Here is a 20,827-nt window from a genome sequence, read left to right on the forward strand (position 1 = left end):
ACTGAAGAAACTGATGCCAAACTGAGCAAGACACACTTCTGAAGAACACAACTCTCTCTCTCTCTGTGTGTGTGTGTCACTAAAGTGCCCTCTACAGCGGCAGACAGTAGTGAGTTTTTAAACCCTGTGTCCACTCTCTGTCCACTCTGTGAGACACACCTCCCTCGTTGGTCCACCTTGTAGATGTAGAGTCAGAGACAGTAGCTCATCTGTCGCTGCACAGTGTGTGTCGCTCGTCCTCTAGTCCTTCATCAGTGACACAGGACGCTGTCGGCTGGATGTTTTTGGTCGGTGGACTGTTCTCGGTCCAGACACTGAGGGGTTTAAAAACTCCAGCAGCACTGCTGTGTCTGATCCACTCTACACCAGCACAACACACACTAACACACCACCACCACGTCAGTGTCACTGCAGCGCTGAGAATGATCCACCACCACATCACACCTGCTCTGTGGGGGTCCTGAGCGCTGAGGAACAGGGGGAGGGGGGTAACAAAGTATGCAGAGCAACAGATGGACTACAGTCTGTAAGTGTAGAGCTACAGAGTGCTCATTAAAGCCCATTTAAAAGCAATAAATCTTTAGCAAAAGCAGATGTTTGGATTAGAATATGATTATGTTAAAAATATACTAAATAAATACAACATCAATCAAATAAAAACACTGCCTTTGTCCAAATCTACATCCAACAGAAACACACACAGTAAACACACACACACCGTAAACACAAACACCATAAACACACACACAGTAAACACACACACCGTAAACACACACACCGTAAACACACACACACAGTAAACACACACACCGTAAACACACACACCGTAAACACACACACCGTAAACGCACACACAGTAAACACACACACACAGTAAATACACACACCGTAAACACACACACAGTAAACACACACACCGTAAACACACACACCGTAAACACACACACCGTAAACGCACACACTGTAAACACACACACAGTAAACACACACACAGTAAACACACACACACACACAGAGTAAACACACACACCGTAAACACACACACAGTGAACACACACACAGTAAACACACACACAGTGAACACACACACAGTAAACACACACACAGTAAACACAAACACAGTAAACACACACACACACACAGAGTAAACACACACACAGTAAACACACACACCGTAAACACACACACAGTGAACACACACACAGTAAACACACACACACACACACACACACACACACACACACACAGAGTAAACACACACACCGTAAACACACACACCGTAAACACACACACAGTGAACACACACACCGTAAGCACACACACAGTGAACACACACACCTTAAACACACACACAGTAAACACACACACCGTAAACACACACACCGTGAACACACACACCGTAAACGCACACACAGTAAACACACACACACAGTAAATACACACACCGTAAACACACAGACAGTAAACACACACACAGTAAACACACACACCGTAAACACACACACAGTAAATACACACACCGTAAACACACACACCGTAAACGCACACACTGTAAACACACACACAGTGAACACACACACAGTAAACACACACACAGTGAACACACACACAGTGAACACACACACAGTAAACACACACACAGTAAACACACACACAGTAAACACAAACACAGTAAACACACACACACACACAGAGTAAACACACACACAGTAAACACACACACCGTAAACACACACACAGTGAACACACACACAGTAAACACACACACAGTAAACACACACACACACACACACACACACACACACACACCGTAAACACACACACAGTGAACACACACACCGTAAGCACACACACAGTGAACACACACACAGTAAACACACACACCGTAAACACACACACCGTGAACACACACACCGTGAACACACACACCGTAAACACACACACCGTAAACACACACGCAGTGAACACACACACCGTAAACACACACACCGTAAACACACACACAGTGAACACACACACAGTGAACACACACACCTTAAACACACACACAGTAAACACACACACCGTAAACACACTCACCGTGAACACACACACCGTAAACACACACACCGTAAACACACACACAGTGAACACACACACAGTAAACACACACACACACACACACACACACACACACACACACACAGAGTAAACACACACACCGTAAACACACACACCGTAAACACACACACAGTGAACACACACACCGTAAGCACACACACAGTGAACACACACACCTTAAACACACACACAGTAAACACACACACCGTAAACACACACACCGTGAACACACACACCGTAAACGCACACACAGTAAACACACACACACAGTAAATACACACACCGTAAACACACAGACAGTAAACACACACACAGTAAACACACACACCGTAAACACACACACAGTAAATACACACACCGTAAACACACACACCGTAAACACACACACCGTAAACGCACACACTGTAAACACACACACAGTAAACACACACACCGTAAACACACACACAGTGAACACACACACAGTAAACACACACACAGTGAACACACACACAGTGAACACACACACAGTAAACACACACACAGTAAACACACACACAGTAAACACAAACACAGTAAACACACACACACACACAGAGTAAACACACACACAGTAAACACACACACCGTAAACACACACACAGTGAACACACACACAGTAAACACACACACAGTAAACACACACACAGTAAACACACACACACACACACACACACACACACACCGTAAACACACACACAGTGAACACACACACCGTAAGCACACACACAGTGAACACACACACAGTAAACACACACACCGTAAACACACACACCGTAAACACACACGCAGTGAACACACACACCGTAAACACACACACCGTAAACACACACACAGTGAACACACACACAGTGAACACACACACCTTAAACACACACACAGTAAACACACACACCGTAAACACACTCACCGTGAACACACACACCGTAAACACACACACCGTAAACACACACACAGTGAACACACACACAGTAAACACAGTGGACCACACTGAGGACAGGTCCGTTCACCGTAGGGTAAGTGTACAGTGTAGTTGTTGGGACAGAGCCAGTGATGTGCGGCTGTACTGTGGTGTTCATGTGAGAGAGCGGTCCGCTCCGGTGCTGCCATTCAACCCTCAGTGGAACATCAGAGCACATCCCTGTGGAAATACAGCAACCTTGTGGATGTTAATCCTGGTGTTTACTTCGAGGCGCTGCGGAGCCCAAGGAAACACTGAGCTGTTTTCCACCAAATTCCAGTAAAAGAATAAAGGGCTGTTTTTGAAACACAAGCCTGGCCTCGGAACATAGGGACATTTCTTGAAATGTTTATTGAATCTAAATAAAGGGCTGGAATGGTCTCACTGACGTTATCCTCGGTCTGAAGAAGTAAACCTCAGACGCCATGTCTTTGCTGATGGACCTCACTGCTGTCATGAGTCATACCCACCTCTGGACACCAGAGGGCCTCAGCCCAGGGGGGTTCCAATTATAACAGTCACTCAACTCATCCGCACCTCGTCTCTCCCAACACTCCACTGCATGGTACCGACCCGACTGGACCCTACTGGACTCACTGCTGTGCGCTCGGGGTCGGGGTGAACAGCGAGCGGCTCATTATCATTTAAAGGAACAGGTGCTGAAAGCGGGCGTTCTGAACAGGGCTGTTTACACAGGGGGAGAACACTGCTGTGGGGCTCGTGGGGTTTGGACCAAAGCAGGTCACAGAACTGTGTTCCACTGTGGATTTACGTGTTTTTAAACTCTTTAACAGTATTGACAGTAATGTATTACTTCAGGTGGACGTTAGGAGCCTTTTCAGGGTTTTCTCCCGTTTCTTTAATTTCATTTTCTTTCTCGGTAAAGTCTACGTTCCTGAGATTTTCGGGGGATTTTTATTTGTTTCTTTATTTTTGGGTGATTTTTGAAAGGTTGACATAATCAGACGTTACAAACATCAGAAGAACGTACAGAATTACAGTCAGAGGCCTAATGCATCACCGGTGTCTGTGTGGTTCTCTGTAGTTTTCCAGGGCGAGACCTGAACAGACGTGACTCTGCGCTTCTGTGAGTCACAGTGACACAGATTCAGGTTAAACACCAGCACAGTCCTGGACTTCCCTCGTCAAACACAGTCCCAGCACAACCTCACACACCTCTCACACACCTCACACACACCTCTCACACCTCACACACACCTCTCACACCTCACACACACCTCTCACACACCTCACACCTCTCACATCTCACACACACCTCTCACACCTCACACACACCTCACACAAACCTCTCACACACCTCTCACACACCTCTCACACCTCACACACACCTCTCACACACCTCACACCACACACCTCTCACACCTCACACACACCTCTCACACCTCACACACCTCACACACACCTCACACACACCACACACACCTCACACACCTCACACAGCTCACACACACCTCACACAAACCTCTCACACACCTCTCACACCTCACACACCTCTCTCACACCTCACACAGCTCAGGCTACAGGATCAAATGACTCCCCCCATTATCACTGTATCACCGCCGCTCAGGACTCTGCTCTGAGTCTTTACCCGCTCCCTGTTCAGCTCTGTGCTGTGTCGGGTGTGTTTCAGCGCTGACAGGTCATCACTGCCCCTCCCTACATCCACACCTCGCCCTGAGTGCTCTAATAATAATGAGATAATCAATAATAACAATTATAAATGATTTAAAGGAACGCTACGTAATAATCTTACCTTTAAATGACATCTTCAAAGAGAACAGAGCTGTTGTTTCTGCTACAAAAGCCTCAGCACCGCAGAAACTGCACTATGTAACCTTTAGAGGAGGGCAGGAAACCACTGCGTCTCTGCGGATTACAATACAGTGCTGTACAAGTGATCTACACTAGTGGTCTATGTTTAAGCAGCAGCCGATTCTCACTGCTTTTATTAAACAGCACCTTATTTAGTTTCTGTGAATTGTGGGGACCTCACATAGACTTCCATTCATTTCATAGAGACTTCCTGTAATATCCACTCAGGGAACAAGTCTGAACCATAGTCTACAATCACTGTGTATTATTTATTTACTTTTTAAAATGAAACTGCTACGCAGCGCCACAGAAGAACTACGTTTGGTTCCATGATACGTTTAAACAGATAAAGAACCTCAGAGTCGATTGATGGCTATTTAACCCTGGGTTCTTTATGGAACCAAGAGCTTCTTTGGTGTCGCTCAAAGAACCCTTTGTAGCTCATGTACTTTAAAGAAGGTTGAGTTGAGTATTTCACCGCTTTGTGTCACTCCTAAAAACTACGGTTCTACAAGGGTTCTTTGTAGAACCCTAAACTCAGGGAGAACCTTTTGCATGATTAACGTGTTCCTGTGCTGTAGACGGTTCTCTACGGCACCTTTTAGAGAAGGGTTCTGTACGACACAAAAAAGGCCCTCTGTTTGTTACAGAAGAGGAACCCTTTATGGTGCCGTACAGAACCCTGCTCTAAAAGGTGCCGTAGAGAACCATGTACAGCACATTCTCCATCGATCTGAAGAACCCCTTCATGAGGCAAACAACCCTTTAATCTGCCGAAGTGTTCAGGGTTCTGTATAGAACCAGTTCCTTTAATAAAGAACCATCATTTTTAAGAGTGTAACCTTTAAACCACTACTACATTAACCTTCATTACACTACCTTTAACACACACACACACACAGATACACACACACATACACACACACACACACACAGAGATACACACACACACGCACACACACACATACACACGCACACACACAGAGATACACACACACAAGCACACACACACACAGATACACACACACATACACACACACACACACACACATACACACACACAGATACACACACACATGCGCGCGCACACACACACACACACGCACACACACACATACACACACAGATACACACACACACGCACACACAGATACACACACACAGATACACACACACACACAGATACACACACACACACATGCGCGCGCACACACACACAGATGCACACACACACATGCACACAAACAGATACACACACACACACACACAAACGCACACAAACAGATACACACACACACACACACAGATACACACACACACACATACACACACTTTATGTGGTAGTAGGTATATGAAAGATGCCTCTCATTTCAAACTCAGATTACAGTAGGTTTTCTCTCTCTCTCTCTCTCTCTCTCTCTCTCTGTGTGTGTGTGTGTGTGTGGGGATTCCTAGAGTTCATTCCTGAGGTCACATGACTCAGTCCAGTTACAGCAGTAAAACAGGAGTGGAGTTATGTGTGAAATGCAGGTGTTGACTGAAGAGGCGTGGCGCGGTTCTCTTTAAGAAGCAGATAAAAGTTAAACACAAAGGAAATGACACCCACGGTAAACACTCAGGGAAACCCAGTGTTTCCAGCATCCACCTTCTGTCCCTCCGCCCTCAGAGTCACCCAGCGGCGGTGGGGAAGTCTTTAACTCGTCCAGCTCTGCTCTCGCTGCTCTCCCAGTCATCAGACCTTACACTTTTAAAGTTTAAAACACGGTGTGTGAATACGTCCACAAACATTAACCTCTGCTTTAACGGTAAATTAAAGCCCTTTAATTATATCATCTTGGTTTTTACAGATACACACACACAAGTATATCATACCTCACCTGAATTCAGTGATCAGCTGGTAATTTTATAAATGATTTCCCTGTTCCCAGCGGACAATAGAAACACAATCTAATCCTGAGGCGACTGATACATAGCTACATCAGTGAGATATGGATCCGTGAGTTCAATCGTCTCCATGGTTACACTGCACCTGTTACCTTGGGTGTTCTACACTTGTCTCCATGGCCACACTGCACTTATTAGCTTGGGTATTCTACATAGATTACCATGGTTACACTGTCTTTTTATCCTGGGAATTCTACACTCATTACCATGGTAACACTGTCTGTTTATCCTGGGAATTCTACATAGATTACCATGGTTACACTGTCTGTTTATCCTGGAAATTCTACACTCATTTCCATGGTTATACTACATCTCTTACTTTGCATATTCTACCCTTGTTTCTGTAGTTACATTACATCTGTTATCCTGGTTATTCTATAATCGTTTCCATGGTTACATGGTATTTGTTGCCCTAGGTATCCTACAACTATATCAATGGTGATGTTGCGCCTGTGACCTTCTGTATTCAACACTAGTTTCCATGTTACACCAGTTACCTGGGGTATCTTGCTTTTGTTTCCGTGGTTACACTACATCAATGTGCATAGGGAACTCTAATTACAATTCTCACATTAAAGAAATGTTTACACTGTACCTGCGTTGTATTTACTATAGTTACACTACACCCACTTTCATAATAAAGTTCCATTTGTTTGCATGGTTACGCAACACCCCTTTTCATGGATATGTTTCACTTGTTTCTATGGTTACCCTATACCCATTTCCAAATGCATGATTTTTTCAGTTGCTTCCATGGTTACGTTACACCAGTTTCCATTGTTACATTTGACTTGTTGCCATAGATACACTACACTCATTTCCATTGTTATATTTTCATTTTTTTACTTAATGAGCTTTAAACATGGTCACCCCCATATGGGGGGCCCTCTCCATGGAGTATAAACTGGTTGATTCAGGGATGACAGCTGCGCTTTATGGGAAAGTGTAGGAATAATAAATAACCAGGTTCCCGTACACGGCCCGCTCCGTCTCTCTGAGGGGACCATCACTGTCTGCAGCTTTAAAGGAGGATCCCCACGCCTCTGGTTATGACGCACGCGAAACATTTCCTAGTGATTTTAAATGGAAGATGACGGCGTGTTTCTGCTGAACTGCGTCGGATGGAGTCTGTCAGCAGTCCACCTCTGTTCCAGCTCACCTCCGTCTGCAGGACATTTCCTGTTCATCTCTTTCCTCAGAGGAGCACAGCTCAGACACACACACACACACACACACACAAGGGTTTAGTACTTTGCCTGTCTCTGAACAGTCCTGGACATTTCCCAACCAACAGCGCCCTCCAGAGGATACGAGGCAAACTGCAGAAACGTCATGTGAAAGATTTGGCACCAGTGCACCGCAGAATAATCTGTGTGTGATTGTGAGTGTGTGTGTCTCGCTCTCTCTCTCTCTCTCTCTGTGTGTGTGTGTGTGTGTGTGTGTGTGTGTGTGTAAATCTTGGCCTGGTCTAAGGTGGGCAGTGAATGTGAGTGTTTCCTTCTGATGGGTTGTGTGAGATGCACTTCCCTGACTGTCCTGAAGATGGCGACAAGACACAAAGTGTGGATGGAGCGGGATGTAAACACTGTGATGGAGGTTGAAGTGGATCTAAAGAAGTTCTGGAGTTGAAATAGTGAACATTGGAGCTGAATGGAACCAGACGTCGTCCTGTAAAAGCTCCTCACACAAAATGCATTCATTCATTCATTTGTTCATTTTCTGTTAAAGCTTCATCCTGTTCAGGGTTTTCAGGGGTTTGGAGCCCTCCCAGATTTACTGGGTACAAGGAGGGAGCACACACTCACCCAGTCACTCACACACTCACCCAGTCACTCACACACTCACGCAGTCATTCACGCAGTCACTCACACACTCACACACTCACCCAGTCACTCACGCAGTCATTCACGCAGTCATTCACACATTCACTCACCCAGTCACTCACACCCTCCCTTACCCAGTCACTTAGACACTCACCTGGGAACAGTTTCACACACTTTGTTTTTCACTCGCTCACAACAAAGTGATTAATTTTTAGAAACAAAAATATAACTATATACTTTATACAAATTCACCAACCTAGTGAAAGGAAACATTATTTTAAATAATAATAATAATGTTAAACGTGGTGTGTTCTCTCTGTGTCTGTGTGGGTTTCCTCCGGGTGCCACACACTCACAATCAAACACACACACTCAAACAATCTCTCTCTCTCTCTCTCTCTCTCTCTCTCTCTCTCTCTCTCTCTCACACACACACACACACACAGACACACTCACAGGATTGTCCCCTGATTATGGCTCTAATACAGTCATTTTTACTCATTATTCTCCAGATGGCTTCAGTGGATGTTTTTCATTTGTTTATCTCTTAATGTTTCCCTGTATTCCTTTATCAGAGAAACACACACATTAATGTCTCTCTACATCGCCACGAGCAGCTGCTTCATTTACACACTGCGCAAAAGTCTTAAGCATTTAACATTCATTCATTGTCTGTAACCCTTATTCAGTTCAGGTGGGTCCGGAGCCTACCCAGAATCACTGGGCGCAAGACAGGAACACACCCTGGAGGGGGCGCCAGTCCTTCAAGGGTGACACACACTCACACACTCACACCTACAGACACTTTTGAGTCTTCAATCCACCTACCAACGTGTGTTTTTGGACTGTGGGAGGAAACCGGAGCACCCGGAGGAAACCCACGCAGACACAGAGAGAACACACCACACTCCTCACAGACAGTCACCCGGAGGAAACCCACGCAGACACAGAGAGAACACACCACACTCCTCACAGACAGTCACCCGGAGGAAACCCACGCAGACACAGAGAGAACACACCACACTCCTCACTGACAGTCACCCGGAGGAAACCCACGCAGACACAGGGAGAACACACCACACTCCTCACAGACAGTCACCCGGAGGAAACCCACGCAGACACAGGGAGAACACACCACACTCCTCACAGACAGTGACCCGGAGCAGGACTAGAACCCACAACCTCTAGGACCCTGGAGCTGTGACAGAGACAATACCTGCTGCTCCATTGTGACGTCCTGGTGATAAATTGAGAAATGTTTTTCATTAAAGCAGTGATTTAACCATTGATTAAAAAATATTTTAAAATTTTCTCTCACTCTGAACCACGAGGGTTCTGACGACGTGACGTCATCATTGGGGTGGAGTCGAGAGTGAAACACTTTTTAAAAAATTATTAAATAAATAATAAAAACAAAAGAATAAACAGAAATATCTCTTTAAATTTGTCTTTGTTGTTCATTATTAAGTGATTCCCACACATTATTTATTTCTTCACAATAATGAAACATCTTGTTCTTACAATTTAATAAAGTTGTTCCCACACTATAAATAACCACCTTGTCCCTGAATCAAACTCCCAAACCCTTTGATCATGGCCTGAGCTCATTAGCATAACCCCACCCCGCCTCTGCGCTCCTGGCGCTGATTGGCTGAGAGCTGTGAATAAAAACTTCACACGGCAGGATCAAACGGAATCGCAGAGCGCGCGCTCAAGAAGCATCAGCCCGGGCTCCATCCTCAGCACCACCCCCCCGCAGCCCCCTCTCTCCTCCGGCGCGCGCTTCACCTCCCGAGATGCCGCGTGGATTTCTAGTGAAGCGGAGCAGGCGCGCGCCCTACGGGGTCTCGTACAAAGCGCGCGAGGATCCGCACGACGAGCGCGAGAACGAGTACAGAGCGCGCGTGGATGAGCAGAGGGTGCGCGAGGACGAGCAGAAGGCGCGCGGAGATGCGCAGGACGGGCACGAGCTGCCCACGGCCACGATCATTGCCACCGCTGTAGCGCCACAACGCGCGCGCACCGGAGACGACGTTGTGCCGTTGCGCGCGCACCACCAGCAGCTGATGGATCTTCCTCCTCCTCCTCCTCCTCCTCACCACAGTCTTCATCATCATCCGCACCATCATCTTCTTCATCCTCAGCAGCAGCAGCAGCTCTTCCCCGCGAGCCCCGCGTTGCGCGCTCACGCTCACTCCAGCGCGCAGAGAAAGAAGAGGCAGGTGAGAGTCGCGCGCAAGCACACACAGCAGCCTCACCTGAGCGCGGAGGACGAAGAATCCACGTCGCCCGTGCTCGGGCTCGCGATCCTGCGCCGGGACGCCGCCGCCGTCTCCTCCAGCACCACCAGCAAGGAGAGGAGCCCCGGGAGCGCGCACGGGAACGCGCTGCGCGAGTTCATCTGCCAGCTGTGCAAGGAGGAGTACGCGGATCCGTTCGCGCTCGCGCAGCACAGGTGTTCGCGGATCGTGCGCGTGGAGTACAGGTGTCCCGAGTGCGCCAAGGTGTTCAGCTGCCCCGCGAACCTGGCCTCGCACCGCAGGTGGCACAGACCGCGCGAGCAGCAGCAGCAACAACAAAAGCACGGGCACGCGCACAAAAACAACAACAACAACAACAGCCACAGCATCGTCATCAGCGACGAAAGGAAAGAGAAGAAGAAAGAGGCCGACGATGACGACGATGACGTTGCTATTGACGAACGGGGCGCGCGCGTGCACCTGAGGAAGCACCTGAGCGCGAGCGCCGCCACCGCCAGCTCCATCGAGCAGGGGAGGTTCACGTGCGGGCTGTGTCCGGGACACGCGCGCGTACACGCGGCAACGGCCATGGGTGGCGGAGAAGAGCAGCGCGCGCTCTGGCCCGGGAGCGCGCACCTGGGCGTAGGTATGGGTTTAAGCGTGGCGGGGGACTTCTGCCCCTCCCTCTACGGCGCGCACGGACTGAGCGCGCACCTGAGCAGGTGCCACACGGCCGAGAGCGCGCGCGCTGCCGCCCTGCTGCACGTGCCCGCCAGACCCGTGTGCTGATGACGCCGTACAGCGCGTGGTGTACAGTATTTAGTGCGTAGTGTATAGTGTAGAGTATATATGATAAATGAAGCAGTGGGCCGAGTCTCAAACCGCGCACTTGTTCCCTAGCTAGTGCACAAGGACATCAGGGCTGTTCCAGTCCGAATGCAGAGAGACCCGTTGTTTAGGCTTTGGCTCATTAAGCTCATCTGAGTCCATACACTGACTAATTAAGAAACTAACGAGCTCCTCGTGAGCTGTCTCAGGTGTGAAGACCACAAGTGTGCACTGCGCTTAGGGACGGAGGCCTGGAACATAACTGTTTGGTTTGATTGAATCACAAATAATAAACTGAGTGAAAATGACGGAATGCTCTTCTACCAACTGACGATAATTAGTTTAATTAACTCATTCATAAATAACCCCTCCTTTAAACACGTTCACTTTAGAGTCGACGAGGGAAGGTCATACGATCACAGCCGTTACACGGGTCCTAAAACCCAATCCAAAGATTCCGGTCCTGGATTCTGTAGCTGCTTTAATTCAGTGGATTAGTGGTAAATGTCTGGTAAAGTATAGTCTCCTAACAAGCTTTTAAGTTTAAAGTAACACTAGGTAAAATTTTACCTCAAAATTGCAGCTTCAAAATCATTGTGATGCACCACTGACCTGTAAAAGGGAGAATAGAGCCTTTGTCACTGCTATTCTGTGCTCAGCACTGCAGAAACTGCACTATGTAACTTCAGGGGGAGGGTAGGAAACCACCCTATCAAATCCTTTCTAGATACTTTCCAGGCCAGACTGGAGGCATAGTTGGAAGAGCTGAGGTAAAAATATGAAACAGCTCCCCACTCCCTCCGTAGTGCAGCAAAAAAAAAAAACCCAGTCCATGGGTTCCGGTCCTGGACTTTGTAACTGCTTTAAATCAATTAACAACATGTTGGAGTTTGTGACATCAGAAATGTTTAAAGAGCTATTAAACTCAACACAAACTCCCAGAGTCACTAACAGCTCAGTTGGTGGAAACACATTTCCCTCGTTCACTAAATAACTCTAGATTAGAAACAAATCGGTGAGGACTGGTGGCTCCCTACTCCCTACGTAGTGCACGAATACACTGCCTCCCTGCTGTCTAACACTATTTATGTCTAAGTAAGAGCCCTTTGGGATCCTGCACCTACAACACACCAGAGACCTACGTGTTTTAACATAGTGCACTACACAGGGAGCAGGGAGTGATTTGAGACACAGCCGCCGCCCCCAAAACACATCTACAGTTTTACACCACACTCTCAGAAACCATGTAATGTTCCTTTAAACTCTACAGTCAACATAGAGTAAGGTACAGTTGTGTTCCCTCATTAAAGGTGCTGTATATGAACCCTTGATGGCAGCAGAGTTTTTCTGGAGGCGCACAGAGGAAATGGCCTTAAGTCTCAAAGTCCATTACTGTAAATGTTATTGTTGTTATGTTAATACTACGTCACTGTAGGCCATTTCTCTCGGTGCTTTCAGAGCAGGTTCAGAAGGATACGAGGCTCCACAGCGACGGTGACGCAGCTCGTGTTCCCTGTGGTGTGTAGTGTTTGTTCTGTCCAGTGTTTCATGTATTTCTCTGCGTGAAGCAGAAATGTAAAAGCTCTATAAAATAAGGAGATATATATTATTATTATTTTAGACAGTGATTATTGAATCCTGGAATGAAGCTCTGGATCTGTATCCCTCCGCTCTACAGTGCACTGCAGGGATCGATTTGGGACGCAGCCATGAACACACACTCATCGCTGCTGTACAGTGCGTCTGTGTTTGGAACATGTTGCATATGTTAACCACATCAGTGTCAGTGTTTTCTGCTTCGTCTGCGCGGCTGAAGCTCGGTGAATATAAAGCGTCTGTTTGAAGCCGCAGCTCAGTTTGAGAAACAAACAAACACTGTTCTGTCTCGGTGTAAACATCTGTAACGTGCTTTGTTTCTGTTTGTGAGAGGTTTCCCTCGCTTACGTTTCTCTGATAAAGTTTATGAAAAGATGTACACGAGGATCTTCTGTGATGCGTCATTATTAACATCATTCATTCATTCATTCATCTTCTGTAAGCACTTCATTCTGATCCGGGTCCAGAGTCTACTCAGAATCAGAGGGTGCAGGGAAGGAACACACCCTGAACAGGGCATCTCTCTCTCACACATACACACACACCTGTGCACAGTCTCACTTAGTCACTCCACATACCAGTGTGTGTTTGGACTGTGGTAGGAGAGTGAAGGACCTAGAGGAATCCCACACAGACACAGAGAGAACACACCACACTCCTCACAGACAGTCACCCGGAGGACACCCACGCAGACACAGGGTGAACACACCACACTCCTCACAGACAGTCACCCGGAGGAAACCCACACAGACACAGAGAGAACACACCACACTCCTCACAGACAGTCACCCGGAGGAAACCCACGCAGACACAGGGAGAACACACCACACTCCTCACAGACAGTCACCCGGAGGAAACCCACACAGACACAGAGAGAACACACCACACTCCTCACAGACAGTCACCCGGAGGAAACCCATGCAGACACAGAGAGAACACACCACACTCCTCACAGACAGTCACCCGGAGGAAACCTACACAGACACAGAGAGAACACACCACACTCCTCACAGACAGTCACCCGGAGGAACCCTACACAGACACAGAGAGAACACACCACACTCCTCACAGACAGTCACCCGGAGGAAACCCACGCAGACACAGGGAGAACACACCACACTCCTCACAGACAGTCACCCGGAGGACACCCACGCAGACACAGAGAGAACACACCACACTCCTCACAGACAGTCACCCGGAGGAAACCTACACAGACACAGAGAGAACACACCACACTCCTCACAGACAGTCACCCGGAGGACACCCACACAGACACAGGGTGAACACACCACACTCCTCACAGACAGTCACCCGGAGGACACCCACGCAGACACAGGGAGAACACACCACACTCCTCACAGACAGTCACCCGGAGGAAACCCACGCAGACACAGGGTGAACACACCACACTCCTCACAGACAGTCACCCGGAGGAAACCCACACAGACACAGGGAGAACACACCACACTCCTCACAGACAGTAACCCGGAGGAAACCCACGCAGACACAGGGAGAACACACCACACTCCTCACAGACAGTCACCCGGAGGAAACCCACGCAGACACAGGGAGAACACACCACACTCCTCACAGACAGTCACCCGGAGGAAACCCACGCAGACACAGGGAGAACACACCACACTCCTCACAGACAGTCACCCGGAGGACACCCACGCAGACACAGGGTGAACACACCACACTCCTCACAGACAGTCACCCGGAGGACACCCACGCAGACACAGGGAGAACACACCACACTCCTCACAGACAGTCACCCGGAGGAAACCCACGCAGACACAGGGTGAACACACCACACTCCTCACAGACAGTCACCCGGAGGAAACCCACACAGACACAGAGAGAACACACCACACTCCTCACAGACAGTCACCCGGAGGAAACCCACGCAGACACAGGGAGAACACACCACACTCCTCACAGACAGTCACCCGGAGGAAACCCACACAGACACAGAGAGAACACACCACACTCCTCACAGACAGTCACCCGGAGGAAACCCACGCAGAGACAGGGTGAACACACCACACTCCTCACAGACAGTCACCCGGAGGAAACCCACACAGACACAGAGAGAACACACCACACTCCTCACAGACAGTCACCCGGAGGAAACCCACGCAGACACAGGGAGAACACACCACACTCCTCACAGACAGTCACCCGGAGGAAACCCACACAGACACAGAGAGAACACACCACACTCCTCACAGACAGTCACCCGGAGGAAACCCACACAGACACAGAGAGAACACACCACACTCCTCACAGACAGTCACCCGGAGGAAACCCATGCAGACACAGAGAGAACACACCACACTCCTCACAGACAGTCACCCGGAGGAAACCTACACAGACACAGAGAGAACACACCACACTCCTCACAGACAGTCACCCGGAGGAAACCTACACAGACACAGAGAGAACACACCACACTCCTCACAGACAGTCACCCGGAGGAAACCCACGCAGACACAGGGAGAACACACCACACTCCTCACAGACAGTCACCCGGAGGAAACCCACACAGACACAGGGTGAACACACCACACTCCTCACAGACAGTCACCCGGAGGACACCCACGCAGACACAGGGAGAACACACCACACTCCTCACAGACAGTCACCCGGAGGAAACCCACACAGACACAGGGAGAACACACCACACTCCTCACAGACAGTAACCCGGAGGAAACCCACGCAGACACAGGGTGAACACACCACACTCCTCACAGACAGTCACCCGGAGGAAACCCACACAGACACAGGGAGAACACACCACACTCCTCACAGACAGTAACCCGGAGGAAACCCACGCAGACACAGGGAGAACACACCACACTCCTCACAGACAGTCACCCGGAGGAAACCCACGCAGACACAGGGAGAACACACCACACTCCTCACAGACAGTCACCCGGAGGAAACCCACGCAGACACAGGGAGAACACACCACACTCCTCACAGACAGTCAACCGGAGGACACCCACGCAGACACAGGGTGAACACACCACACTCCTCACAGACAGTCACCCGGAGGACACCCACGCAGACACAGGGTGAACACACCACACTCCTCACAGACAGTCACCCGGAGGACACCCACGCAGACACAGGGAGAACACACCACACTCCTCACAGACAGTCACCCGGAGGAAACCCACGCAGACACAGGGTGAACACACCACACTCCTCACAGACAGTCACCCGGAGGAAACCCACGCAGGCACAGAGAGAACACACCACACTCCTCAAGGACAGTCACCCGGAGGAAACCCACACAGACACAGGGAGAACACACCACACTCCTCACAGACAGTCACCCGGAGGAAACCCACACAGACACAGAGAGAACACACCACACTCCTCACAGACAGTCACCCGGAGGAAACCCACACAGACACAGAGAGAACACACCACACTCCTCACAGACAGTCACCCGGAGGAAACCCATACAGGCACAGAGAGAACACACCACACTCCTCAAAGACAGTCACCCGGAGGAAACCCACACAGACACAGAGAGAACACACCACACTCCTCAAAGACAGTCACCCGGAGGAAACCCACGCAGGCACAGAGAGAACACACCACACTCCTCAAGGACAGTCACCCGGAGGAAACCCACGCAGGCACAGAGAGAACACACCACACTCCTCAAGGACAGTCACCTGGAGGAAACCCACACAGACACAGAGAGAACACACCACACTCCTCACAGACTCAGATCCCCGGTGAAATAAAGTAGTGTCTTATTTAAACAAAAGTCACATCAGAGCTGGAGTGTGGGAAGAATACACTTTATTTCATGTTTCCGTGTCCTCCTTTGATTCTGTTACAAGTGTATAGACACTACAGTATGACAATAAGGTGTGTGTGTGTGTGTGTGTGTGTGTAACATGCGGTGAGTATTGTCATCATGCAGCATTTGGTCAGTAGTAAGTTCTCAGTAACCTTTAAACGTCTGTTAAATCTTTACGTCCCGGAGCTGACCCCGAACTGACCCCTCAGAGCTGACCTTCAGTGACCTTTAACAAGAAATAAAAAAATATTCAGAAAAATAAAAGCAGCATTTTCAAAATAAACCACAGGTCACATGACCTGTTTTTGGCAATGCTTCATCTTTAAAACTTCGTCTCTGAGTGGAATTCCACCAATCTTCTCAAAATTCAGCTTACTCCAGAGTCACAGCAGTGGACAGGAGACGGTGGGGGACAGGGGACAGGAGACGGTGGGGGACAGGGGACAGGAGACGGTGGGGGACAGTGGACAGGAGACGGTGGGGGACAGGGGACAGGAGATGGTGGGGGACAGGGGACAGGAGATGGTGGGGGACAGGGGACAGGAGATGGTGGAGGTGAATGGAGAGTGAAAACACGGCTGATGGGGGGGTGCTACAATACTGGATTTCTCAGTTAGCCAGCTAACTGAGCCCTGATTGGTGGACTGTCCGACAGGAAGCCCCCCGAGCTCTGCTCCTATTGGACAGACTTGAGTTTGGGCTCACGTTATCTGGCTAAAGTGAGAAATACTGCATTAAATCATTTCTGAGCGTGAAGGTTCTGGAAGAACGACAGAGAGTGCAGGTCACAAGGGAATAAAAAGCCGGGTGTGTTGGCGACGCCTGGTTCCATTCAGCAGCACTGGAGGGAAACCCGAGTCTCCACCCTCCACCACTGTGCAGCACTCTGGACTCTGGAGGAAGCTCGGACATGGGTGGGGTTTCCCTTTAAACCACAAGCTCGAACGGTAAAGAACGGATCCAGAAGCCAGAGGCTGAACAGGAAAGAAACGACGCCCCGTAAAACCCTCATAACTCTGTTAGTGAAGGTCAGCTCTGAGCCGAGAGGAGCCCGGAGTGTGGACAGACGTCTGTTCGTTGGCCGTGGCTCGAGGTTCAGTGAAATGGTTTGTTTAACGCTCTGTGTTTTAGTTGGAGCTGAATTTAAATACTGTTAAATATGTACACAGACCAGATACAGTCCATACACTATACACATACTTTAAATATGCATATATTCATATTTATATATATTTATATATGTACACACACACACGGTCATCAGGAGTGAAGAAAAACAGTGTGTGTCTCTGTGTAACACCACGATTAAATAAAACAACACCAGCAAATAAATCAGAAACATTAAATTACCGCCTTAAACATGATTTAGAAACGACACAAACCCATCAGCCACAAGTTTAAACTGACCGCTCTGTCCACTTTATCAGCTCCACGGTCCAATCACAGACAGCCGACAGCGTCCTGTGTCACTGATGAAGGACTAGAGGACGAGCGACACACACTGTGCAGCAACAGATGAGCTACTGTCTCTGACTCTACATCTACAAGGTGGACCAACGAGGGAAGAGTGTCTCACAGAGTGGACAGAGAGTGGACACAGGGTTTAAAAACTCCAGCAGCACTGCTGTGTCTGATCCACTCTACACCAGCACAACACACACTAGTGTTCAGTGGAGATGATAAGAAGACACAGAGGTGGTTTTAACATTCTGGCTGGTGTGTGTGTGTGTGTCTCTGTGTGTGTGTGTGTGTGTGTGTAGAGAGTAGACATGAAGCTGCTGTAGTGTGTGTGTGAATCCATTAAAAGCATCAGTGAAAGGGTTAAAATCAGAAAAGCCAATCAGAATGAGGTCGAGCTGTTCTTCACTCATTCCCTCGGGACTGCACAGACCACGCAGTACAGACCGCGAGGCACAGACCACCAAATATACTCCTGAGTGAAACCGTCATTTTATAAACCCACAACCTTCCACTTTAGAACCACAGTCACAACGTCAGCTCCCCTTCGTCCTGGTGCCAACTCACAGCAGGTGGAACTTGCACTTCTTTTACAGGACCTCCATCTGGAACAGGGCCTTGATCTGAAACATCCAGGAACTTTAGCAATATCCCCCTGTGAGTCTAGTGTTTTTACACATCTTTGTACTCGTATTTGTACTTGTTCTGGAACTGGCACTCACACTAATATTATGCTCATGACCTAAACCAGGACTTCTTTTTGAACCTGATCTTGATCTAGAATCTTTGTCTGTTGTCAGTAACTCGTATTTATTCTGGAACTTGTACAAACCTGGTTTTTCTGTTTGAACTTGTACGTGATGGAGCTTAGACCTGTACTAGTTCCAGAATCTGTTCTGGTTCAGTAACTCGTTTATTCTAGAACTCGTACTGGTCCTGGTTTTAGAACCTGAACACAGCGAATGGGGAAAAGTTTAGAATTGAGTTCTGGACTGTTCTAGAACGTGTACTGGTTCTAGAATGTGTTCCTCTGACTTGGGAACTCGCTCTCGTACGTGTGGAGAGCCTGGCACTTGTGCTAAAAGTTAATTGTTTTTCCTTTGAATTCTAGCTTTCTGGTTCCTGGAGGTTTAAGGTGAATGCGAGTGTCGTGATGTCACTGTGACATCACTGTGACATCACAAAATCAAGATTGAGTAAAGAAAAACATCAGGAAGTGCTAGTGCAGGTGTGTGATGTAGTGTGTGTCTAAAAAAAAAGGTGGTGAAGATCTGGTAAAGTCAATAGTTTCAGGTGATGGTCAAATGTGGCCTGGTGACGTCAGGTGAAGACCAGGTGGGCTCAGGTGCTCACAGGTGAGGTCAGGTGAGATCTCCAGGTCTCCATTTGTCCCATCAGACTTCCACCTAATTCCACCTGACCCCTGTTTAACATTCACCTGGTCATATACACTTCAGGTGAAGGTCAGGTGAGCACAGGTGAGCACAGGTGAGATCAGGTGTAGGTCAGGTGAGATCCAGAAGGAGGGGCAAGGAGAGGTCAAGTGACGATCAGGTGAAAACAGGCGATACACAGCTCAAATGATGGTCGGGTGAGATCTTCAAGTCTCCACCTGAATCTCCTGACGCTCACTTCAACTCCACCCCAGTCAGATGAGGGCAGGTGAGGACTAGATGGGCGCAGGTGAGCGCAGGTGAACTCAGGTGAGTTAAAGTAGTGGTCAGCCAAAGTCAGGTAAAGACTAGAGGTAAAGTCCTGTGAAGATCAGAGGTGTGTGGAGAGATCATGTAAAGCACAGGTGAGCTCAGGTGAAGGTCAGGTCTTATTGGCCGAGCCGGAAGAGCGTCGGAGCTTCATGGACATGCGGCTCTTGCTAGCTCGAGGAGACATTGGCGAGGCTAAGTCGCTGGCGTCTGAAGGAGCGCTCGTGTTTTCGAGCTGGTTCTCGAGGCATGAGCCTGAGGGGAGAAACAAACACTGATAAAGGCATTAGCGCCCCCTGTGACGGACCTCCTCCACAAGTGGAAGCTACAAATATTTTAAAGTGGGACGACAAAACTGCGTTTGAATTAAAACAGAATTAATGCAATAAAAACGTAACTGATAATTGTTTATAAACCAGGTTTAACTCATTAACTATTCATTACATGATAAATATTAATTATTCATGAGGTTGTAATGTCCAACAAGAGCAGGAAACAGAACT

At 48.4% G+C, this 20,827-nt stretch overlaps 2 protein-coding genes across 2 annotated transcripts in view; one reads left to right on the top strand and one right to left on the bottom strand.

Moving 5' to 3' along the window:
• The first annotated feature begins 10,475 nt into the window (after positions 1–10,475).
• On the top strand, positions 10,476–11,776 carry LOC136679186 (insulinoma-associated protein 1a). The gene has a single exon (XM_066657603.1). It carries the CDS (start codon positions 10,476–10,478, stop codon positions 11,706–11,708), a length of 1,233 nt encoding a protein of 410 aa, XP_066513700.1. The 3' UTR covers positions 11,709–11,776.
• A 5,376-nt stretch (positions 11,777–17,152) lies between these two features.
• ralgapa1 (Ral GTPase activating protein catalytic subunit alpha 1) overlaps positions 17,153–20,827 on the bottom strand; it is an 82,862-nt gene continuing 79,187 nt past the window's right edge. Inside the window, exon 44 of the mRNA XM_066657723.1 lies at positions 17,153–20,579. Within this exon, the coding sequence (XP_066513820.1) occupies positions 20,495–20,579 (85 nt within the window). The 3' untranslated portion in view covers positions 17,153–20,494. The remainder of the gene's footprint in view (positions 20,580–20,827) is intronic.

This window comes from Hoplias malabaricus, chromosome 1 (assembly GCF_029633855.1).
Source record: "Hoplias malabaricus isolate fHopMal1 chromosome 1, fHopMal1.hap1, whole genome shotgun sequence".
Classification (NCBI taxonomy): domain Eukaryota; kingdom Metazoa; phylum Chordata; class Actinopteri; order Characiformes; family Erythrinidae; genus Hoplias; species Hoplias malabaricus.